We start from the raw sequence: 26,382 nt of genomic DNA, 5'->3' as shown, positions 1-26,382 counted from the left end.
ACATGCAAATGTGGACAACCCTAGGCCTAGATCCCTACAATTAAAAAGTTGCTTTATTGAACTTAAGTTGTGATGAATTGAATAACTACCTCTCGTTATTCAGTTGATGGATATATTGTTGCCATCATATCTGACCTCTTAACAAAGAGGTGAGCTAAAAATTGTCATTTCAAGATTTTATGAAGTACATAGAGCATAAATCAGTGGCATTGCCAATGGCACTGATGTTCTACAGAGATTATTGATCGGCTGTTACTAATAAGCTGTGTTGACAAGTGAGGTGGCCAGAGGACCTCTGCCACTGGCAGTATAATCCACCGTGTGCCACAACTCTCAGTAGCATTAATGAGATGCTGTCTCTAGTCCAAAGTTATTTCTCTTTAATAGGCTTTATTGAGTAAATGACCATTAAAATCGAGTTTTTAACCCAACCACATAAATATCAATAGGGCACATCATGGCAGAACTATGGTCTGGCTTTTTACAACTGAATCACTTTCCCAGAGACAACACTATTGATCTTTCTGTGAAAGGTAATCCTTTGGTGCACAGCCAGGACATGAGGCTTGGATACAGTGACAGTCACACTATCACAAGTCACCTGCTAACCGCTTTACAACTGCTTTTATATCAAAACAATAACAACTGATGAGAGATGACTAGTCATCAGCACAGGAATTGTTCTCCCTGGAAACACATTTTACCGTCTAAATGTAGATGTAACTCATGGTGGATAATATTCTGCCAATAGCACTGTCATTAAATATAGTAACAACAATTGACACAGCAATCATTGTTTGTGCTATGTTCTGTCACAATATTTCATTATCTCCTGCCCCCACCTTGCCAAGTTCGATCACATTCCAGCTGTCTACCTGAAGTGATACAACACTTTAAATACAAGTTTATTAGGCTTGAATGGAAAAACATTTTATTTGATAGTTAACTTACTGGCTTCCTCAGTTCATCTATTGTGTCCTAGTCAACAATATTTGTCCAATATTGGTTGGAGACCAGGATTCTCAATTTGAAGTACTCAGATGAATGAAAAATGTGCATACAGAATAAAAGGAAATGTTTTCTCTCTTTAAATGATTTCCAGAAGTTGATCTTAAGCATCTTTAAACAGAAGGCTGAAGAAATCATAACTCATTATGGATCCAAAATACAGATTCGTGGTTCATTACCTTAAACAAGGACACAAACCACTTGAATGTCAGATAGCTGAGGAAGCAGGATAAACAGAAATATTTTATATTTCAAAAGAGCTATTAGGCTACAAATCAATAGCTGTTGCACAGGTGAGCAACAGAGAGAAATAAAGAAAATAAGACAAGACATGCGCCTTTTGAACCCCTGAGAACAAGTGTAAAATGACAAAAGTAAAGTTAAAAAAAAATGACCCATGTTCAGATGCCTTGTGATTATATACTGGCTATGACAAGCTACATATAAAACAACTGTCTAACTTGAAACTATGCTATTTAAATCGCAAAGGCTTTCTGCTTTCTTTTCCTCTTTCTTATCTTTTTAAGGACACTGATTTTAATACAAACAATATGTGTCACTCACAGGTAATCAGTGTGAGATACTGTAGCACATATGGCAGTAATGTTTCCTTGATTTGACCTGTGATCACAGTGGGGTGATAACTGAAATGCAGTGTCTCATAGTGTTTTATACAATATATTTTGCCCCTTTTACATAGGGATTCATTATAATACTATTATAAACTATAATTCAGATATCAGAGAAATTTCGCCTAGTAGTTTCACAGGTACTGTAACTGTAACTTCCTTAGATGTACAAAAAATGTTTTTGGTAATACACATATGTCGTGGATGGTCTTTTCCAATTTCAGTCTCTCTAATAAAGCTGAAATTAGACATGCAATGCTGGATCATACTAGTCTTGTTGTAGAACTGAAGATTTTACCTGAGTATCGCCAGTGTGACAGTTTTCTTCTCCTCTACAAGGAAACGATAACTAAAGACATAAGCGCCACAGCTGTTTCCTGTGGCTCCACAGTACCATCAGCTAATCTTCCTGGGTGCCTGTGCAGTGGATCTATTATTTATAATAGCAAAACAATCAGACTTTATGGCCCAGCACCACATCTACCGGAATGGAGGCAGCACGTAATTTAATACTTCAGGAATTGGCTCCACAATTTTTGCCTCTGGCTCTCCCACTGCATGCTCAATGGGGATGTAAATGCCGCTATGATAATGGCAATAACTAGGTTCATTGGAGCTAGTGATAAACTATGAATTGAATGGATGACCCAGGGGCAGTGTACCTCGTCCCTGTGGCTCACTGATTTACTGCAGGAGAAAGGCCTGTTTCATTATGGTGGTAACCAGTGGCTTGTATAAAAGAAAAACCCAAGTCAGTAGATTAAAACATTGTAGATAGGGGGCAGTTTCACAAGCTTTTATGGCCATCATGTGTTTAGGATTTTTCCCTCGAGTTCAAGTTCAAAGATTGAATATCCAATTTAGCTTCAAGGTAATGCTAGACACATCACTAAAGTTTTGTTGTACATCTACAAATGTCTGGCTGTAATGAAAGCACTTCAAATCCAGCTTGCTATAACCTCCACTTACTCAGCATCTGTGCAGGCAAAGACTTCTAAACCCAAATTTACTGAAGTATCCGTGTGTGAACCAACAAGTCTGCCTATCTACTAACCTGTTAGCTTTCCCTTTCTACATGTGGCAAATGCACCAGCTCTAAATATATGATGTTAAGAGGCCGGGCTCTTAATCCTTTTACTATGGAACCTGTTCCAAAATATATTAACGAATGTTTTAGTTGATGTTTACTTTATCAGGACAATTTAGATTGGGTCAGGCATGTAATCAACACCTGAAAAATAACAATATAGTGAAGTTACTGTCAATATCCTTAGCAAATATTAACAGTATATGTGGATCAGATGTTGCCATTTTCCCTCCTTTATTCATGCATATAGAAATGCACATGGCAGTGATTTATGATACAGTTCTGTAATGTTCAATATGATAGGTATCAAGCAACAAAATCTGGGTGTAAGCAAAAATAGAAAGCAGTAACAACTAAGCAAGGCTCAAACCAAACAGCCCTTCAGCTATGTAGCTGAAAAATGCAGTAGTCCATGTTGTAATTCTGTAAACACCAAATAACCTTAATCATATTAACATAAGTAGATTAAGGTGTTTACACTACATGGACCATGCCTGATTATTATCATAATTGCTTTTAAGACTGCAAATATAATTTTTACGCTTACAGGTCCTCCAATATGCCCTTCACTTTGTTGTTTTCTCCTTCTATTAGCTCTTATTTAAGCTTTTCGTACAGTCCATTAAGCTGAAACATGATGTGCAACTTGCAAAGTTTGAGTAAGTCTGTAGCTTTTAAAAGGTTTTTGTATTTTGTGGCTGCACAACATGCCGGCATTGTATCACAACCCATAGTGGGTCCAATTATGTTGCTTGTTCTGTTGTTCACACATTGCCAGAAGTTTAAAAAAAGTTTTAGTCTGGTCATTAAAGTGCCTACACTAATGAGGTAGAACAGTGTGGTTATTAGACGGGAAGAGAAGGTTGTTTAATAGCTTCCATTACAGACTTGGTTTGCTCCCTCCATTATCCATGTGAACTTCATCCCATCCTACAGCATTTATTTAAAAACAGGGACAGGACAACAATGCAAAGCAAGTCCAGGGACATTGATCTTACCCTGCTGGAATCATGACTCTTTAGCAACCACTACATTGGCAATTCCTCTTCAAGCTATCACACTATGGGCCCACTACGATATTCAACTGATCAGCAACATTTCCATTTGTCAAAGTATTTGCACCGGACCACGTAGTGATGTTAATTACTGTTCTGCTGCATATCTCTGTACATTTGCATACTGTATGTAACTGGTAAACTGCAATTAATTAAGAGCTGAAGTGTTTAGAAACAAAGTTGAAGGTGGATTAAAAAGCATCCCTGAATGTGTGGACCAGATATGTTGTGGGGATGTAAATCTGTTTACACAGTAATGTTGCAGGGATTCGTCTCCCTTATGGGGACAAAAAGCAAGTCCCCTCAATGTAAATCATTGATTTTATGGTGAAGACTTGGTTCAAAATTAAGGTAAGTTAAGGGTTATGTTAAGGATAGAGTAAGGGTTAGGCAAGTAGTGGTTAGGATAAGTCTCCAGGAAATGAATGTGTGTATGTGAAAAACAAGACGGCAGAGACAGAGTTAAAACATTGTACCCGATTTCTTTGCACAAATATTGGTGAAATGTGTATTTTTGTTTCCCCATTTATATCTAAATGTCTACCACTTGCTCAGCACTGGTTTGGAGGGGAGACAATATGGTCAACAATGCAACAAAGCAGCAGGGGTTATACACAATGCAGGACACAGAGGCTTATGTTGTGGAGCCAGTTAACATTGTTGACTCTTTGTTTTGGCCAGAAATTGACTTTTTTTTTCCAGGATTTGATTATGCATATTCAAATGAAACGTCAAGTCCAGGGATATTATTCATCTAGAAACTTAAGTTTGTTTTTACACTGAAAATCTCCCTCAGGCCTCAGACTGGTTAAGGAATATTTAAAATTGTGTTGTTCATATATGTATTCAAATATGTATAGAAGTATTTGCACTTTCATTACAGAGCTGATCATTAGCAAATTAATTAACTGCATTTGGATGCAATTGCATTTGCATTATAGCATTAACATGCCGTCACTTTTTAAATGATCAGTACTATGTAACATCTTGGGCATCAAAGATTATTCATTGGACATACCACAGCAGCTATAATACATTTAAATATAATTTTCTGACATTACATTTACACAGCCTAATTAGCACATTAGTCTTCCTCAAGGCAAGTCACTGAACATTATTATAATGCATTTCAGTAGATATGTTGGCTAGTTACCAGCCACAGAGATGCCAAAAATACCACATTATACTGTAATAAATTAAACTAACGCCTTTGCCTTCTTTCTAGCCTTTGTGCTAAGCTGTACATTCCCCAAAGAGCCTGCTGGTGGAGAGGTTTCTGTGACGCACCTCCATGCTGGCGGAGAAGCCTACTTCCACTGTTTCACCGGCTACAGGTTGCAGGGTCCCAAAATGCTCACCTGTCGCAATGCAACTACACCTTACTGGAGTGGAAAGGAGCCCCGATGTGTGGGTAAGATGAATCTGGTTCTTTGCCATTAACACTAAGGGCAGTTCAGGGCAATGAGGTAGCCCCTTCTTGAACTGCAACAACAAAACAGCTCAAACGTTTGTGTAAAAAAAATTACACAAACCAAATCGCACTTATACTGTAGGTCTCCTTATATCTTCAGGTTAATTTGGATGTTGGCTACCTGTTTGTTTATGATTTAATTTCTGTTTTTGTACTCAATTACCTTGTTGTAACTGTGACTGGGGACAAACTACTAAAGCAAACTTGTTTTTTTAATTAAATTTGTTCAAGTGTTTTACAAATACACGTTTTAAATAGTTTTCAAATTATTTAGAATCTGACAAATTAGAAGTATATTAGAGGTATATTGTAAGCCCCTTTTGCCTATTTCCCATTGCAATACAGGTGATTTTGATTAACGAAAGCTTTCAATGGGTTGTCTCCCATTGAGTTGATTAGTTACACGCCGAGGCCAAATGAGTGTGTTTGCATGTGATTAGCAGCACAGGGAGCTATTCTTTGGAGACAGGGCAAAACAAGGCCATTGGACCTGGCTGCCTTAATTAGACTTGGGCCGCATGACTATCCTTCTCCTGCTGGTAAACGCTCATCTGCCAGTCCCAGCCTTTCTCCATTCCTGCCTGCAGCTGCTCTGAACTGATAGTGTTACTGCTGCTGTTTTGCTGTTCCTTTTACAAGTCCATCACACACAGTCACACACTTTTAGACCTAGGTGAGCTGCCCAGTGTTGCCCAGCCACAGTCCACTGGATCCTGATGCAATCTATGCTCAGACAGGGACTTTTGGTGCCGTTACTTTTCTCATTTAGTCCTACCTTCTAACTCTGTCTCCTTTCTCGCCTTTCTCTCACATTCATATAGCATCCTGTGGAGGAATGATAAAAAATGCCACCTATGGCCGGATCGTCTCTCCTGGATTTCCTGGCAACTACAGCAACAATCTGACGTGCCACTGGGTCCTGGAGGCGCCTGAAGGCCACCGGCTTCATATTCACTTTGAGAAGGTGGCTCTGGCAGAGGATGATGACAGGTGGCAATCTCACACAAAATCAAACACATTTAGAATGTAAAGTAAGAGACAGTGTGTGAATTTTTGTGCGTATTCAGCTAATAGACGGTACCAAGCTTTAAACTCATCTTCTGAATTACATTATGACTGTAGATAGAGCTATAAATAATCCAAATCTTTAGGGAGTGACAGATGAATTTGAAAGGACCTTTTTATCATTTTAATACTTTAACAGTGCTCTATCATGCGAATGAATTGACCATGGAGGTGAGTGGTAGGAAACAGCAATTGCATTACATTCTTCTTCAGTAACTACTGATCCACATGGCTATCGTCACACATGGCCATTCACCTCATTACGGAGTGGCGGAGAATGTTATCACATGTTATTACAGCCACCACTGGAACAGTGAGCAGCTTTTATGCTTTTCTTACTTCTCACTCACATCTCTTTTTAATCTATCTTTCTTCTTTCTGTGTATGTGTTTTTAGGCTGCTGATTAAGAACGGCAACAACATAGACTCTCCCCCTGTGTACGACTCCTATGAGGTGGAGTATTTGCCCAATGAGGGTGTGGTCAGCACTGGACGTTACCTGTTTGTAGAATTCACCACAGACGGGACAATGACCTCCACTGGTGCAGCCATTAGATACGAAGGCAGGTTTATTATGCAGATTGCAAGAGTGTGCTAATATAAAGGAATATACTATATCTCATCACTTATGCATGATGCCATTTCTTTTTGTGTCCTCAGCTTTTGCAAAAGGGATGTGCTACGAGCCATTTGTGAAGTATGGTAACTTCAGCAGCAGTGACTCCACCTACAGTGTGGGTGCAGTAGTTGAATTCTCATGTGACCCAGGCTACACGCTGGAGCAAGGCTCCGTAGTGATTGAGTGCGTGGACGTGCAAAACCCACAGTGGAATGAGACCGAGCCAGCCTGTAGGGGTGAGTCAACTTATTTCATTTGTTCGAGTAATTCTGAGACATTAAATCTTTTTTAAAAATGTATACTCCACTGGGGAAAAAAGAGCAAATATGACTGACCTGAGGACCCAAGACTTTCATTGTATGCTTATTCATTGCAGGAGCTTGTGAAGTATTTTTATTCAAACATCAAGGACCACTAGCAGTTAACTATATCCTCTTAAGCTGCCTTACTCTGATCCTTGATAAATTTTCTCTTAAAATTATAACAATTGCTTATTTTAATATGTGTTAATATAACCCACTTGAAGGGAAGATTTTTAGAAGTGCCTAGGATTAGAGGCATACAATAGCTAGCCTTAGCTGAACACTGCCACATTACATAGACGACATACCATACTAAGTAACAGTTTACCCCTGAACCTTTCCTCTCATTCTCTAACAGTCTTCCCACACATGACACGCTGACCTTGCTCTTTCTGACTTTGTTGGCTGCATGGTCATTTTGCCACACAGTGAAATTGAAAAGCTCTCTAGTAAAGCTAGATATGAGAAAATTTAACTTCTGCTCCTCTGGGTCATGGTCACCATTTGGTTCAGTGGTAGTAGGCAGTTTTACAAGGTTCATGTCAAGGAGCCTGCTCACTCAATTTCAGTTTTTTTAAGCACTAAGCTTTACCACGGCTCCATCCTATCAAGTCACATAGTAGCTCATATATCAACATATACATACACATTGTGTAAATTGCACGATTAATATTTGAACATCTTTTTTTTAAATTTACATGTTACATTGATTTTGATTCAAATTTGTCTGTTTTGAGATCAGTTACAATACATGTTTCTCAACCTGGGGTGTCTGTGTATGTTGCAGCTGTGTGCAGTGGGGAGATCACAGATTCCGCCGGTGTGGTGTTGTCTCCTAATTGGCCTGAGGCCTATGACAAGGGGCAGGACTGCATCTGGGGCATCCATGTGGAAGAGGACAAGAGGATCATGCTTGATATCCAAGTGTAAGTGACTGCACCCAGGTGTAAGACTAGAAAATCACACAGGGAGGTCAGAGAGGAGGTCAGATTGACTTCGAGATGTAAAACACTGCATCTCCAGACACACAGCACATGCACTCTTGGTTTCTTTCTCTCCCTTTCTTATTTTTTCCTCTTACTCACATAGACACACTACGACATGGACACGGGGAAGTGTTTCTCTGGTTGCAGTCACTAATTAGATTTTTTTTCATCCTCTACATTAAGAATTCTGTGTTGCTTCCAGCTCGCTCTCTGACCAGATTAGCCAGTAAGCCTCCCTGCTCCCACTTCCCTGGTGTGTGTCTCAGAGTTGGCTTTGAAATGAATATGCTCTGGCAGTGAACTACTCTGAGCCACTTATCCAGCCTTCCCAACTGTAATTCAACACACATTCAACACACATGCACACGGATGTCAGAAGAGACACATGCACACACAAATACAGGCACATTCTGTTTCTCCTTCACCGATACTCACCACTCACCATACTATATGAACGTCATCTCCACCACACACACCTGCTCTCTCATCTGAGTTATTGCTCTTAAGTGTGAATCACATCATCCTTGTTTCCTTCATGTTACACTGCATTTTTTTAAAGTGTATGCATTAGAATCCGCATATTTTTCTGCTTTTCTTATACAGATTTATTTTCATGAACATTCATCCTATAGAGAGCACAAAAAAATACAGCATAAGTGATTGGTGTTACCGCCTGAAGCACTTGCACACAATAGGGAGCAGGGAGGTTAAAATTAAACCAGTGGGAATACAGCCAGAGGTGGTAGAAAAATAGTCACTGACAATCTCAAAGAGAGGCTATTGTAAGCTATTGGTCATAGTGGTCATTTATGCATGCATGTATTTTCACCCTTCAATGCTAGGTTTGATTTTCTAAATACATTATTCATTCATATATTTCAGAGAAGTTTGGTGAAATTACAAGGTTTAACCATGCATATCTCAGCTGCACCGTCTTCTCAACTTCACATGTTGGTGTGACCAAACAACAGAGTGAGAAAACATATTCTTCTTAACACCACCAATGAGCACAGAATGTTTTGGCATATGGTGAGATTCTCTTTTGTTTTTGTTATTTTAAGTCACCCCCTCTGCTCAAAAATGTGTGTACCTCAGTTGGACGTTTGAGCTTCACTGTGCAGAACGATGTATGTGCAGAGTTTGACACTAGAAGACTGTTCTCACATTCATCTGCTGAAAGTTTGTCTGAGCTCACCTTAAATCTGAGTGTACCAATGTGTAGGATTTGTGTGATCACAGCTAGTTTGGAAGCTAATCGTGGTCCAGTATGCAATTTACACAAGTATGATGTGGAAACTTGAAGCCTCCTGCACTGAGAATGGACTTTTCGGTAAAGTAGGATACATTTTGTGTCCAGCAGTTAAACTTTCAAATGAAAAAAAGATTTGCATATTCATAGATTCTGGATTTTTCAGTGAGGGAGAAGGTGGATATGAAATTTTAGGGATTTTAAGGATAATTTGGTTTTTGTTTTATTTTTAAAAGCAGAGTATGGTAATTTTATATATCTCAAAAACATGTCTGGAGGAGATCTTTAAATGTTGCTGAATTAAATCCAAAGTATACTGATCAAGAATAAAATAGAACCAAGGACTCTCTCTCAACTCAGTAGGCTTGGCTGTGGCATAGAGTCAACAGAGGGTTTGGTGGATGGGCGGATAGTTTCTGTTCTGGCTCAGTTTTGTATGCTGCTGCATGGCCATGATGCACATAATGCTCCAAACTTTTATCTCTGCGGCTTACAGGCACTGAGATATGAGCCATCACTCAAATATGAGTCACAGATCAAAGGGAATAATGGCATCAGACGATACCAATAATACGCAATGTCTGAGAGCCACACATGGGGGTTTGTGTGACCCTGCTTGCCTCCCTGTTCTTTAGTTGAAGATTAAGACTCAGTGATAAATGTCTGATGTTGAAAGTCAACCAGTGCACCTAGGGTAAAAAAGATCAGAGGGGATTTTTTTTCTACATGCAGAAGTAAACAAGTTTGATTTGAGGTAAATTGATTTTCATTCAGAGACCTCTTTTTAAATTGTGCCAGCCTTAAATTTGTTTTAATCTGAGCCACATGAGGCCGCTCACTGTAAATGAATGGTGCTTTGGCTGGCTCTAGTTTATCTCAAGGTTGATCATGCATGGCCTTCATGGCAGTAGAAACACACACCTCGTCTGATCCCTGCAGAGGCCCCCATTACCCTCATGTCTGGTCTGCTCATCTTGAGAGTAGCATTCCTAAAGGCTCGGTCAACATGTAATTTGTGTGAAAGTGTGTTTATTTGTGTGTACCTGTTCTGCATGTTGAAGCGACAACAGCTCTTGTGGATGAGTGCTGTCTCATTATAAGGGTGGGCACACACTTTTCCACATTAATGAGAATGTTTTCTGTATTATCATTCATCACTGTGCCTGTGCTGGCAATTACAGAGGAGCAGTGTGCATAATGAGGACTGATTAATTAATTTAGGCCAAACAGGAGGGCTGGCTCTTTGCTAATTAGCGTGGAGCATGGCTCGAGCAAGAGATGGAGACACAAGGTTACAGCTGATATCCCCACCTGTTGTACACAGCATACATGTGTACCTTAGCATTCAGAGTATACTGTATCTAGAAATACGTTTCACAATATAACATGGTGAGAAAATCTGTTGAACACTGTAAACTGTTGAGACTTTTTTGAGTAGACACACTGGGTTTACAGAGTCCTCTTGTGGAGACTCTGGGCATTACATACTATCAGCAAGCTCAGTTATGCTGGAGTACGTAGCTGCCTGGACACTAAATGGTTATTTTTATTTGAACAGATAACGTTTTTTTCACTGAACAGAAAAATTCATATGACAATATGTGTATGAGAAGATGTAGAAGGTTGGCGTTTGAAAGTTTGACATTCCGTTGAAAGCAATTTCCATTCTGTTGAGTTACTGGAGATTTGCTATGTTTTTTAGACTTGACAGGTCAGCATGGTACTACCGTAAGGTGACAAAGTGCCTAGAGGCTAGTACAAAGCACTGCTGTCATTCCCTCATCTATAGAATTGAGCTGGTGCCATTAATATGCGGAAGAGTTTTCCTTTTTCAAACAATCCCTTGGAACTTAGCACACCCACCCAAGCCATGTCGGTTGAATGAGATATTTAATCAAATAAGACATCTCTAAACAAGTATAGCCTTTCATTTAAACACTGACTGAAAGGTTTTGTGCATTTGCATCCTTTCCAGTAAACCATGTTCAAGACTGATTTGAACCATTAACCATAACTGTTGAGCTGCTTGTTTGATTGTCTGACTGCCTGCCAAAACATACTTATTTTAGACACTTAGCAACATGGAGTGGCTGTCACAGCAAGTTTAATTTAAATGCATTTGTTTTCAAGAATAAAACAAGTATTGCAGCAGTCAACGTATTCTTTAGAACGTTAGTTATCAGTTTGCAACACACGACAGGAAATGACTGGAGGGGAAACCATTAAAAAAGGAGCCAGGTGGGATGACATTTGGGTGGAGTGATTGCCAGTTTGCTGCAGAGAGGGCAGCTGAATGGCCTGTTGTGACTCACTACAGAGTCCTGTGCAAGTCTGGACTGAAGGCACTGTTCGTTTGGCATTCTTCTGTGTTGTCACTAAGGTTTTGAATACACTTCAAGTAGGCAGTAGAGCGAATAGATGGGGCTCAGTGGGAAAATTTAAAATCAAGGTTGACTGCAGCATTTTTGATGAGTTAGAGTGACTTGGGAGACTATTCAGGAACCCAGACAGAAGGAAAGGTTACAGTGTGTCAAGTGGGGAAGCGTGTGATTTGCTAACACTGTCAACTATAAATCTGATGTTTTCGGATGTGGCTGCAGTGTTGGCCTTGCACCTCGTCTAACATCAGACTAAAATTCTTGACCGGGAGCCAATGTGGTGTTGTCACTTGTGAAATAGCTATTGCAGATGTACGTTTTTGCCAAGAGAATCTGCCTTGTAATGTCAATTTTAAGGTGGATATCAGACAGAGTGTTGAGAGCTGCTTTGATTTATGAAAAGATAATAAAAAAACTGAGAGCAGATTTTGCTATTGAGTGCAAAAAAATCTGTGGTATATGGTTATCAGAGGAGAATGAAGACCCACACCTCTGCTATTGAGCTCTATCACCATACCAGGTGAGTGAAACGAGCTAAAAGAATACAGGTTTTGGTGTTAACATACAGCAATGTACAGATTACAATAAAAGTAGTGAAATTAAGAACTAGATCCATGTGAAAGAACAAAAAGATGTTTTCATTTGGAGTAGAAGAGATAAGCAAGCAATTATGAGCAGGCACTTGGCCCCAACGTGGCCCTTTAGAGAAATCCTGTAAAGTATGTAACAAAATGGAGCAGTGCTGCATTTTTGTGTTGAATTTGATGAAATGCAGAGACTGGAGGTAATCACACGGCGAGATTGCTGGCTGACAGATCCATATCACTCCTTCTAGGGTAGTCTGAATGCAGCAACACCTTTGGGAGCTGATAAAATGAAATACAGTGCAATGATAAGGTGGAAAGTCTTGTTGACATGGGCAGCAGGTGGAGGATGGAGCTTGAATAGAGGTGAGGCGTGAGATGTGGAGATAGAAAAAGATGCAAACAATTTGGCTGCAGTGCCCCTCTGTAGACTCCACTGATGGACACTGTTTTATTGTGACAAGACTGAATAAGATGAGTCTCTGTCTGTCTAGCTCTGCAGGAGGATGTGAACCTGCAGTCCAGATATTACAAGTCCTACTACTAATAACACCAAGTCCTTTGTCCGTCATTCCATACAACCACAAAGTGTGTATCAAAGTGAATCTTATCCATGGAGTATGTGTCAAATAAGGGGTTACACAAATACATATATAGTAGCCTATTGAATGTAAGCGCTATGTGGAAACTATTTTTTAAACACTTTTTAACAAATGTGATTTTAAGAGTTGTTACTTCTATATATGCAAGAGTGTTCTCATGGCGGTTTGGAAATGGAAAACTGGCGTTGTTATTCCTGTCACTTCTATTCACAGTGCCTGATTGTTAGAGAATATGGACATATAAATTGTCCCTATAGCTGTCCAACTAACAGGGAGGGAGTACCTTGTCACTCAGCACCTCATTTCACTCTCATTCATGCAGCTGGCATCTATTATTTGTGTTTTTCAGGAGAGGCTGGAATTTAGTTTTGTTCCACCACCGGCACACTGCACAAGCAGAGAGTGGAATCCACTCATTTTAGTCATGTTTTGTTTGACAATTGTTACTTCTTGAATAGTGCTCCATGAATATACATCTTGTGGATCCATAAGTTATTGGTTAATGCTGATTGTTAACATAATATAGGATTATTATTAAAAAAAAAAACTAATAATCAGTTTTTTACATTATTTTAATCATTTGAGTTCACCACAAAACAGCACTGCAAATATATTTTAAGCATTTTAAGTTATGCTTGAGCATGTTTTTGCTAAATGGTCAGCAGGCATACTATGTTTTTATTTAATGATAAAGGACAAACAGTGGGTGCATCCTGATGAGTTTAACTTCTTCTTGTTTCTACTCAGAGGTCATGTGGAAGGACGTGAGAAATTCTGGGGGGGAAGTTGTTGATAAGAGATTGAGGAGTGGGAAACAGACACAGGTCATTTGTTTCTTTCTATCATCATAAAACTCTGTCAATCCCTGATAATGTGGCCCCATCACAGATTCCTATGTTTGTTCCAACAAAGCTACAATTGAATTAAATACGTTTATTTGTTCTCTGCATATTCAAATCTAAGGACTGGTCTAATCTAATGGGCTCTGATGGGTAATCTGAGAATGCTGGAAATGTATTTGTATAGAAAGTAGAATTTGACATCAGACTCCATAATGTCTTTATGAGTTCACAGCCAACTGATGGGTTGCTGTCTCTCTGTACATTAACTCTGAAGACAATAACAAACATTCTTGTCTTTTTTCAACTTGCTGTGTACATTTCTATTTATACTATACTGACATCTATATATGTCAAAGGATATTTTAAACAAATCTTTTCATAAATGTTATTTAACTTTAAATATTGCATTGGGTGCAGATTTTTAGCTTAATTTAAATGTATGCACACTTTCCACTTGGTCATTTTTACTCTGATTTTCTATTTTGTGTTAGTTGGTTCCTAGAATTAGGACATATAGTATTATGGATGTTTGAGCTTTCTTGAAAATATGACCTCTCTACAAAGTCTGTTTCTGTGTTCATGTGGATTGCCTTGTGATCTCATTTATTTGAATCACCTGCCCTTCATTCTATATATATCTCTCAGGTGATATGTGTTTTTTTCCTGTCCTGAACAAGACAATATGTGCTCATATTTTGACTTTTATGATTAATACAAAGACCGCATCTTTCTGATGTCTACCTGTGACCCTGCTGGGAGTGCATTTGCATGCTGTTCTTTCATATGGAAATGACAAATTGTCTCTGATCAAAAATGTGTTTGTTAAATATTTTGACTTGTTCTTAAGTTTGACCTCAACTATCAGCAATTTAAACATTTATCATTAAAAAGATCCTAGCTCAATACTAGAGTGATGACAACATGGATGTTTTTGCTAAAGTAAATCAATGACAAAGAAAGACAAATAAAGAAAAAATGGCAGATTATTTGAGACCAGGGGGGTTTGATCACAACTACAGCTGAGATAAGCCGGAAATATGATTTTCAGTCATTGCAACTTGCAATTTGCATTAATGCAAATTGTGCAAAACAATGGGAGGAAAGCTACGAGGATCGTTATGTGTTACACTTTGGAAAAACACTGGTTTCCCTAAAATAGTTTTTGACCTTGATAGGTTGCTTGATCATGCACAGTAAATGGTGATGAAGAGCTTATGCACTGGTGGACGGGTAATTCATAGCTACAAGAGCATTGCTCCTATGATGTGTTTGAAGAATGGTGTGGTGCTATTGTTATTGTTACTATTACTGTACACAGCTTGTTAGTATTAATTCAAAACAATCATACAGCCAGTCTGCACAACTATTTTGACACCTGCCTTAAGCCCCATAAGAACTAGTTTCGCCTGCTTATTAAATCAGCAGGAACTACAACTTCAGTGGCTTATTATTTTTTTCCATAATTCTCCATCACCTGTCTTTGAATAAATGTCAAGCTTTACTGATGCTCTGTAAAAAGAGCAAGGACATATGAATTTCCAAATGGAAAAGGTCAATGTATTCTTACGTTAATCAATGACAGCAGAGGTTCTGTCAAACCAAATAAACTAAATTACAATGTACTAGGCAACATTTAGATTATTTTATTGGATATTTACTCCCTTTCTGAGGCCTTTCATCCTTATTATTATTATTATTATTATTATTATTATTATTATTATTATTATTATATTATTTTTCTATAATCCTGGGTGACATGTACTGTATTGCTTCTTTTTTTATGCAGGTCTAAGTACCTTAAAGCATTATTTGTAAAAACTGAGGGTTCCTTTACATTATTCCTCCATATATTTTGCTCATATTTGCAGATACACTTTACTACATATTCATGAGATCAATGTGTGGGGCGAAGAGACATAAATCCTGAATTATTTAGTGTTTACTTCACATTCGATCCATCTGATATAAACAGAATTTAAATTTTCCACGTACTGCTGACATTCCCTTATGTCATCAGCTTTTGCTTTCATCAGAAGATGCCGGTCACTTAACTGTTTAGGCTCTGAGCATAACACACAGCTAACACATCGCATAACCACAGCTACATGGTAATCTGTATAGCAGTAGTCTTCATTCATATCATTAGTATTGTAGAAATTAAGCCAGTTTTTATGTTCCTCCCAGGCTCCATGTTGGTAAAAACGACCTCCTGACCTTCTATGATGGTGATGACCTGACAGCCAACATCCTGGGTCAATACAGCGGCACACGGCCACACTTCAAGCTCTATACATCCATGGCTGATGTCACCATTCAGTTTCAGTCAGATCCCGCCACTAACATCTATGGCTATAATAATGGCTTTGTGGTCCACTTCTTTGGTAAGACTGTGGTTTATTGTTTTTTTTTTTTAATTGATAAAATGATTTAAAAAATAACAATAATAATAAAACGACCTAATTTTCATCTCTGGTAAATTGCAATCCATAGTTTTCTAGAAGTCTATGTATGCTGCGGTTTTAGTGTGAAATTCCCTGTGCAAGACTGGCAAGAAACCAAGCTAGAAGTTAGGAACATCAGAAATGGTAACAACCATGGAATATAAAATGTTACTCATACCTAGATGCCAGCAGGTAACCAATTAGAAAAAAAAAGTCTATCTGTCTCTTTGCCTCTTTCTCTCTTTCTCTTGCTGTGCCTCTGTCTATCTGTCTTCTGGCTTATCCCAGGTGCACCGGATTCGATAACAACAAACACAGAAACACAATAATAGGGTACACTTCAACATCAGCTGGTTTTTCCCACTGCTTTGTGTTCTTGGCCATGTATGCTGCAGTTAGTGAGGCACAGATTGACTGGTGCCAAACCACATGCTGTGTTCCTCCCAGCAAACATCACAAGCCTCTATTTACATTTATCTTCCCAAACCACTGCTGTTTAGTACACAGAACAGAACGTTTTACAGTTGTATTCTCTACAGAGGAAGCTGTTACATGGGGTTTTCTCATCATATCTCCCTTTACAATCTAAGTCCTGTACAAAAAATGAAAATCAAATATGCATCATACAAGGGAATTTAACATTTAAGTATATCTGTACTCGCTGTATCCATTTCTTCATATCTGTAATTATTCATTTTCCATTTCCCACTCTGTCTCTCCTCCCTCCTCTCTCCTACCAACACAACACCAAATGCTCCAACACTAACAGAGGTGCCGAGGAACGACACCTGCTCTGAGCTGCCGGAGATCACCAACGGCTGGAAGAGCACATCCCACCCTGATCTCATCCACGGCACCGTCATCACCTATCAGTGCTACCCTGGATATGAGCTGGTAGGCTCTGAGATCCTCATGTGCCAGTGGGATCTCTCTTGGAGCGGTGATGTGCCGAGATGCGAGGAAGGTGAGAGGAAGCACTAGTATTTTCTCTGTTTGATCACACAGGGATAGCGAATGAGACCTCATATATACTGTGTTTTCAAAATCCTTTGTCTCACAGGTAAGTGCAACATGTGTCACAGTGAACAGACTAGATCATATAATGAAAATCTGATTGGATAAGTGAATATAATCTGCACATGTTATGTGAGTCACCAGTTTTCAGATAAGCTGTGTACGATGTAAGCAAAATCACCTGGTAACCTTGTGAACTCTTAGAATGACAGCCCACTTTGCAGTTTCTATATACAGTATATTACAAGGAAACACATACGATAATAATTAATGATGAGAGATTTTTACATAGAGGAGAGATTGAAATGTCTGATCAGTTACTCAAATAAGAAGCAAACTGCACATAAATACAGTTTTATAAATACACTAAATACTGTATTAAAACTCACTGGTATGGGATGGAGGTTGATGATATACAGGGAGAGGAAAAAATACTTTTCAATTGTAAAGCATCAGGCATCAGGCCCTTAAAAACTGTAGTGTCCATCATCTTGTGACCTCATTCTAGCTGTCAAATGCACTTGGTAGCGTTTGACATAGCACTGACTTATGACTTAGTAGTAGTGCTTGTAATTTTGTTAACTTAAAATCCTTCTCAGTAAGTGTGCTTACAACAACCATTACAACCTTTTTTGTTGTTTTGTTTACTTCCTCTAGTAATAACCGTATATTTTTGTCTGTTAAAATATATATATATTATTTATTACTCTACCACTTTTACTGCAAAAGATATATAAATAAGACATATATGATTATCATCATTTGTTTTTGTGCTGCACTAGTTATGACATGTCAGGACCCTGGCAATGTGGAGCACAGTCGTAAGGTGATCATGGGCAGCCGCTTCGCTGTTGGATCGACAGTGCAGTTTATCTGTAATAAAGGCTACATCTTATCGGGCAACAGCCTCCTCACCTGCTACAACCGAGATTCAGCCACACCTAAATGGAGCGAGAGGCTGCCCAAGTGTGTCCGTAAGTCACACAAGTCACACAAGTCACATAAGTCAGAAACACACACATATTGTATGCATGTACCTATATAAACTCATAAACTTGTTTTTTAAAAGTGCAATATAAATAAAGGTTATTATTATTGTATGATTTAAACATCTGTTCATTTTCTGCTATTTTATTTATTTGGTGACAAACTTTAATTAATACACACAATTGAATTATTTAGATTTTATTATATATAGTAAATGTAAAAGCATTTTTAAGGTGTCAGTTATAATTTTGGTTGATTTTTGCCACTTCATGCCCCCATAATTTCAACATACAAATGAATTGGCCCCTAATTCTCACTGACATGGAGTGTTTTATGCGTATGTCTTTATGTGTTGTCAGTGTTTTTCTACTGTTAAAAAAAGACACATATGATTATTTTTGTAACATGAGATATTGTCCTGACTGTGCGTCCCCTCAGCTGAAAAGTACGAGCCATGCAGGAACCCTGGTGCTGCCTCCACCAGTGTACAGAGCTCTGAAAAGGCCTTTTACCAAGCAGGAGAGATGCTGACCTTCTCCTGCCACTCAGGCTACGAGCTGCAGGGTGAGGCCACCATCTACTGCATCCCTGGACACCCGTCACAGTGGAACAGTACTCCCCCTGCCTGTCGAGGTAAATCATCTCTACACACTGAAGCAAACTTTACATTTTACAATTGTCACAACATTTGGAAATACTATTTTTTTATTTTTTACTTAAGTGTAATGAATGCAGAGCCAAACACTGACTGAACTGCACTTTGTACTTTGTCTCTTTGTAGCATCCTCAACTCAATATGTGAATGAACGCAGACTGGATGGTGAGTTGTATTAAAAAGACTGCAGTATCAATAAATCAATATTTATTTTGTGTGCATATTTCATATTTTCTCATATTTTTTTGTGTGTGCTCTCCTTCTAGTTGTTAATATGGATTACAGCATGGAGGGAACCAATATCGCCCTTGCTGTTTTTATTCCAACTGCAATCATCTTGGTGGTTGTCATTGGGATTTATGTCTACTTTGCAAAGTAAGCTGTTAAATTAAAACTTTACACATTACTTTAACAATCAAATGAGCCTGTACATGATGTTCCCTGTTTCTCTACTCTTTGACCAGACTCCAAGGGAAGTCTATCAGAATGCCAACATCCTCACCACCATATGACAACATGACAGAAGAGTCAGCTTTCGACAACCCTGTATACGAGAGCGGAGTAAGTACAGATGTCATGAGCATGCAAGATGTGGATTCACAGAACACCAGTGTGCTGTCCTGATCCTTTCCCATCTGGCCGTCATCCCGTCATCATCTCATGTTTCACCAGCAGAGGGCACCCTCCACCTCATCTTTCATCACCATATCACCCATCAGTAAGCAAAGTGGTCTTAGCTAATGATGTTGCTCATAAGCAACATCTGAGGTCCTCTGATGTCAGAGCTCATTTTTCATTCCGGATTTCCATACTTCATCCACCTGGAGGAGAGAGAGTGACGTGTTAGACTAGTACATCATTCACATTGTGGTATGTCATCACTTACATATGTTATATTAATTGTATCATGTTGCATGCTGCAATCACAACGGGTGTGTAAATGCACATTTACTAGTCTACACTGCTCTGGATAAGATGCAGTTTAAAAACTTAAATGTAAAAACTCATATGACACTTAATTATGTGTGGTTAGTGACCAATTGAGGTGTTATATTTTTATAGAGTATTAATCATTCATGGATGTTACTTATTTTAAATGAATAAATTCTATATATCTGTAGCATCAAAGCGGGCTGCACTTTGTTTGACGGGGTGGGTAAATTACAGAAATATTTACCATATCGCCATAGGCTGCTGTGTGAATGGTGTGTACTGTATATGAATGTGAGTATTTTCTTTAAGTATTCTTTTCATGGACTTGTCTCAATTGTGACCGGAGCATCCTCTTCCCTTTTTCCCCCCCTGCTCCTTCAGCACTGGCAGACTCATTCTAGATACTAAACCCTGTCAGTCTGTCCACTTTGGCTGTACTGCAGAACAACTATGAGGTGAGATCTCCTTCTGATGCCGAGAGCATGTCACTCACATGTCACCTGAGCCTTCGGACGTATATTTTTGACTACCTCTCCCAACCTGCCACACATTCTGATCTGGTTTCACTGCAGAACTTCAGTCGGCGCTTTGTAGACATATTTTTCTGCAAATTACCCAATCATTCTGCTCTGTGTTCTTCTTCCACTTGATGTCGGAAACCACATTTCTGTTATTTACGGTATACAGAATCATGGGTTGGTGAGCATTTGAAACACAGTGTTGGTGGTGAGACATGTGACCCACAGAAATACAAATCATGTTTGTTTTACACCCAATATAATGGATATTAGCTTTGAAAAAGTGCTTCAAAACACATTTCAGAGTTAAATAATCCTCACGTATCATGTATAATCATGTGTAAAAACCAATGTATAGTGTTCTGAAAGTCTAAAGAACAAAAACTGTTTAATTGTTTTTTCTTTTTAAACCTACTATCTCTCCCTGTATCTCTGTCATCCTAAAAACATCAGTAAACTTGATAATGTGCTATCATGCTACAGTAACGATTGTATATGTGTGGGAACAGTGGCTTTGTAATATCTACTGTAAGTCACATACATATATATACTGCTCATATTTTGTTTATGGTGTTTTAAATGGCTGCTAAAAGAGTAAATGGCTGCTTATATAGCACTTTTATCCAAAGCGCTTTAAAATGTTTCTGATACTCACTCACCCATTCACACACACACATACACTCACACACCAATGGTGGCAAGCTACCACAAAGGGTGCTGGCGCAACCATTGGGAGCAATTTGGGGTTAAGTATCTTGCCCAAGGACTCTTCGACATGCGGACAGGAGGAGTCGGGATCGAACCATTGACCTTCTGATTGATGGACGACCCGCTCTACCTCCTGAGTCACAGCATTAACATTACATTACACACTAGCAGCACCTTACTTTAGGGTATATAACTAATATATAATTTTGTCATTTGTTTATTTGCATGTTTCATCCAAAAATACTGATGGCAGATGAATTAATTTAGAAAAGTTAAGGAATAATTGGAATAAAAAAATGTATTCTGATATAAAACGGAAACTGCAGTTAATGTACCAAATTACCCAACCAAAGGTACAGATAATGCTAATATTCACTGAGCTTTTGTTCCAAACTAGTCATTCATTCAAATGGAATTAATTGTAAACATTTTAGAGATGGGGCTTTTGATAAAAACATGGTAATTGGAATTAATAGTTGGCCCTCCTAACGTAAAGAACAACATATCCAACATTACCTCTAATGATTGTTTCTGTTTTGTCACGTTCACACTAAATTGTGGGTGTTGTATTTTCTCATTTAGGGTTTATTAAAATGCCCAAGACTAATAAAAAAAAAAATCACCATAATCATCTTAACAACTGCAAATACAGCAACACTAGAGTATTTTTTCCATCTAAACTCACGAAGGTCATTTTGCTTGTATGTTAAATCATAAAGACACAACTGAAGATAGACAATATATATTTGGTTTGATATTGAAGAGTTCTTTTTATTGTATTGTAAAGGAGGAGTTTGTAAGGTCCACATTTTAAAGTTTATTTGTACTTCACAAATGTTACCCTCCTTTACCATTATGATTCCCTTTTTAACTGATTTGTGTGTCTGGTCTTTACAGGACAAATGAAAAAGATTAAGAGGTGTCCATTTAGAGACCTTAAAGCAAGATTTGCTCAAGCTTTGCCTTTTGGACCCTCTTCTGCACTGCTCATCTTTTCCTCCAACCTTTTTTTTGGTGTTGTTGTTGTTCCCAACTGATTTTGTTCCATTTCCCTCTTTGTGAATTACTGTAAATATGTCTTCATTTCCATGGTCAAACCTGTGAACCTGTGGATCACCATGGTGATATTTTTATAAAGGAAATTGCTGATGACCGTTGGTGACTGCATCGATTTTTGAGTACTTTTTGATTGCGGTAAGCCAGTAGCAATTAAAGATTGAGGGAAATGGTGCTTTTATTGTTGAGATCTGTTACAAATTACAAATTCACCATCACCCAACATTCTTTGAAATTTTCATTTCTTCCTTTTCTTTGTGTGTATGGGTCTGCTATTTGTAAATAAAATGCCTGTCCAATATGAGTGCCTCATGACTGACTATAACCTGAGAGATCACTTATGAAAATGTTTGTAAAACTGAATCTTGATTTAACTGTTATTTTATGGCTGTGCGTCTGACATTCTTGGCCCTCCACTCTTTCAGTGTTCAGTCTGCTCCACTATAAAGTTTCAGCTACTAGCTGATGTGTGGCTCTGCATACAGCCTCAGAGGATTTCTCACATAAATGTTTTCATGCAGATTTGGATCCATCGGCTATGCATAACTTTGTTCTTATGTCACACTGTAAAGTCTGCCTCAAAGAATAAGAAGCAACTAGGTCATTTGTGTATGTTCCAAAATGTGATTGCACCTCAACATTAGTAGACCCTGAGATAAAGCCCAGTGAAACCCAGTGATCACATACAAAAACCACATGCTAAAATTGTGCAGTGGTTTAAATAAAACAGATCTTTTCTTGACACAAGGGTTATTACTTAGGGTGACATTGTTGCGGTGCATCTGTTTGTGTTAGACTTGTAGATAGACCTCATATCCTTTGTGTGTATCCTTTATACTCTAACAAAGCTTTCTTTCAGCATCACAGCTAATGCAACTAACACCCAGGAAGCCAAATCACCTTCTAATAAATATAGTCTTCTGATTAGTAACCATTGACTCATTAATGAGTAAATTAATCAATGACATAGTGTTCTTTATTGGTTACAAAAATCAAATGAAGAAAGATTTACTTTAAGTCCCCATATTTAGCATTTATAACAGTATATAAATAGTTAGTATATGGTGTATAAACAGATAATGAATAACAACATAGTAAAACACAGATGTAATAATATTTTTCTTAATATAAGTCATAATTGTTGATAAATACAATGCATTTAAAGATGTCCTTATATCTGCTTATAATACATTATAGCATGTTATAATAACCATTTATTAAACGTTTGTTTATTGTTAATAAATGCTTTATGGGGGAAATTTAAAGTAAAGTGTTACTCTTCGCAACACAGATTTACATCCCTGGTTTAGTTGCAGCAGCTGATGAGATTTAAAACACTCAGGAGAACCTTTGTTTTGACGGACCACCAGAACCGAGAAAACAGCAATATCACTGAATATAATCAATATCTTCTATAAATTGCTAAAATCAGTTACAGCTGCTTAACTGGAGCATACATGTTAGTATTTAGATGAAACCCATAGTGAAAATGGTGTGACCAATATTGGGATACAGTTTGTCATACAGAAGTTTACCTAGAGATGGCAGCATGATAACTGTAATTGGCAGAGTGAGATCTATAGCCAATGACCATAGCAGCTTAGACATCAGAGTAAACTGTCAGACATCTCTGTATTATAAAAACACATAAACTGTATGAAAAGTTTCTCTTGGCCTTTAACAAATAAAGACTTCAACTATCCCTGAAATCAGTGAACAGGTGTGTCTGTATACTATAGGTCTATTTTGTCTGCCACCAGAGGCTGCCAAGCTTCCCAGTGTTTCATTGGATTATGTTACAGAGTCTATATTGTTTTGTGTATATGTACTTTAAGTACAATCACTCATGTTGAGGATCAAAAGTCACTGATTTTCCCTGAGCCACTCAATGAGGCCCATCAGTTTAGATCAAGTGCTCTCGCTCATTAGCATTCATACATGTTCAATAATTTGGTGAGAGAGGAGGTAGCAGCAGGAGGTTAAATCTGAACATTAGTTTAAAATTTCCAGATCTCACATGTTTTTTGTTAGATCTCTGGGAGTGTGATCAAAGGGAATAAGATTTTTTGAGATAGTAAAGTGTCAGATAAATGAAAAGGGAATCAATTGACATGTCTGTGCATCTATTGTGTATATTTTGTCACTAATAAAAATATTTAGTATTCAGAAGTTACAAAAGTTACAATCTAATATCACCTTATTTCTGTTCACATAAACAGTTGCAGTAGGTAAAAGTCTCAATCACTAAAATAACCTGGAGGACTTTAATCCATCCTGCCAGATTATTCTTTCCTAGAGACTCTTGTCATCTGGTATACTAGTTTGGTTTATATTATACTGGGTTATATCCAATGAATAATTATATATAAAGTACAACCTCATGGTTTTATAAACAGGTCAAGGCTTGAGTTTTTGTCTATTTGGGAGCTGGTTTGTCTTAGTGTGTCGTTTGGGGGCAGTCACCCACTATTTCAGCTGAGCTTTCACTCTGATGTCGATGCAGGGGCCACTGAGCAGCTTGAGCCATTAAAATGTAAATTTGCTGTGCAGTCAGTCTTGAGGTTGAGGAAGAAGATGACAACAACAAAGGATCTACTCGTGTGTCAGCTTGTTCTCTTTAGTTCATAGTTAATCACAGACAGACTGACCCGATATCTGCTGTTGTGAAAAATGTGGAGGGTATTAAAAAATATATATAATAAACTACACTGTGTGTGATTCAAGTAGGGATCAATGCCATCCTCTGTAATGAACTGAAAGGCTGCATGTAATTTAATTGCATTAGGTGAAAACAGTTTGAAATGTTTACATTCATGCAATATCCAATCAAAATACAGATATCTCATCACTTTACTTTCAGTAAGGTACAACTAGGACCGGCTGATAATTATTAAAATCATATGATAGCATAAATAACAATGGTCAACAAACTTCTGATAAGAAAAAGTAAACACCATCACTGTGGATAGTTTCAAGGTTTTTGGATTAACATCATATGATTTGCTATATTCTGAATGAGTTCTGTATTTCTTTATTTACCAGGATGTTAGTTGGCATATGATTTATTGATAATTGTGGGGTCACAGACCATAGTGGAAAATGTGATTTCTGTTTGCAAAATAAACAACTGACAAGTATATGAAATAACTTTTACTGTGTTATGTTGCTTGGATTTTTGTTTAAATTGTTTAGTTAAATTTACATTTCACATGCCTCATGCATCTTGAAGCTCATCAATGCAGCCAAATTTAGTCAAACGTATGCAACACTGCCCTAAGTACAGATGGAATAAGACCAAGAAGAGTTCAGATGAAGATACTGGGCAAGTCATTTTGTACAAGTTCATCTGTGTGTCACTGAACAGAATGACTGTCCTTTGTGTTGTCTCTGTTGTCTTGAAAGAGGGATCTGTTATATTAGGTTGCCAGCAGGTGGCAGTCTACTACCATCACCAACACTTCATACTCCCACCATGCACTAGTGGCTGGCTGCTTGATGTGGGGGTCTCAGGACAGAATGGTTCACAATTAACATCCTAAAACCTCCTGCTTGCATTGTGGAGACCAGTATGGAGACCAGGACATGTGGAGACCAGGACATGGCAATTAACCCACTAATACAGCAGACCATTAGACCTCCCTCTCTGTGTCGGCAGCCCCAGGGCATACAGTGCGCTTACCATGGGGCTGTTGGATACATATTATGAAAGATAGTTTAATGTAATGACCCATTCAATGAGCTTTAGTGTATGCATGGATTTGTAGCAGTTAGGAAAATTTAGCAGCATTGTACAGCATGTGTGTACAGATAATATAATCACTGTTGCCTAAATTCATTGCAAACCTTGGTGATTATATTTATAGAGACAGGACACATTGGTTTGTATTTTAAAAGTTAGAAAAAATGTTTTGTGAGGATCTAGATGCAATAGCACAATCACTGACAGATGGATGCTTTCAGTTTGGGGGAAAAAATGAAAATATTTCCATTCTGTCTGTTTCTGTCATACATTTGAAGTTTAATCAGGTTTATTAGGGCTTTGATGGTTCACCCTGAGGCTTCTTTAATTTTGTACTTCTGTGTTTTTAGCAGAGATTGACAGACAGCTCTCCCTTCCCTGAAGCACAGTTCTATTAATCTGATTAATATGCCATTAAGACAGTATAGCAGGAGAGAGCAACTAAAAGCTGCCT

General features: G+C 38.1%; 1 protein-coding gene across 1 annotated transcript in view; it reads left to right on the top strand.

The window, feature by feature from the left end:
- Positions 1-23,898, top strand: part of LOC122996140 (seizure protein 6 homolog) — a 92,618-nt gene extending 68,720 nt beyond the window's left edge. The window contains exons 5-18 of the mRNA XM_044371714.1: positions 5,005-5,190; positions 6,072-6,240; positions 6,712-6,878; positions 6,976-7,170; positions 8,024-8,162; positions 16,062-16,258; positions 17,088-17,282; positions 18,115-18,306; positions 18,758-18,952; positions 19,101-19,139; positions 19,241-19,349; positions 19,439-19,535; positions 19,647-19,844; positions 20,289-23,898. Coding sequence (XP_044227649.1) covers positions 5,005-5,190; positions 6,072-6,240; positions 6,712-6,878; positions 6,976-7,170; positions 8,024-8,162; positions 16,062-16,258; positions 17,088-17,282; positions 18,115-18,306; positions 18,758-18,952; positions 19,101-19,139; positions 19,241-19,349; positions 19,439-19,535; positions 19,647-19,715 — 1,949 coding nt within the window. The 3' untranslated portion in view covers positions 19,716-19,844; positions 20,289-23,898. The remainder of the gene's footprint in view (positions 1-5,004; positions 5,191-6,071; positions 6,241-6,711; positions 6,879-6,975; positions 7,171-8,023; positions 8,163-16,061; positions 16,259-17,087; positions 17,283-18,114; positions 18,307-18,757; positions 18,953-19,100; positions 19,140-19,240; positions 19,350-19,438; positions 19,536-19,646; positions 19,845-20,288) is intronic.
- The last annotated feature ends 2,484 nt before the right edge of the window (positions 23,899-26,382 follow it).

Source organism: Thunnus albacares, chromosome 13 (assembly GCF_914725855.1).
Source record: "Thunnus albacares chromosome 13, fThuAlb1.1, whole genome shotgun sequence".
Taxonomy (NCBI): Eukaryota; Metazoa; Chordata; class Actinopteri; order Scombriformes; family Scombridae; genus Thunnus; species Thunnus albacares.
Note: the sequence above shows the minus strand (reverse complement) of the source record. Positions and strands in the feature narration are given on the sequence as shown.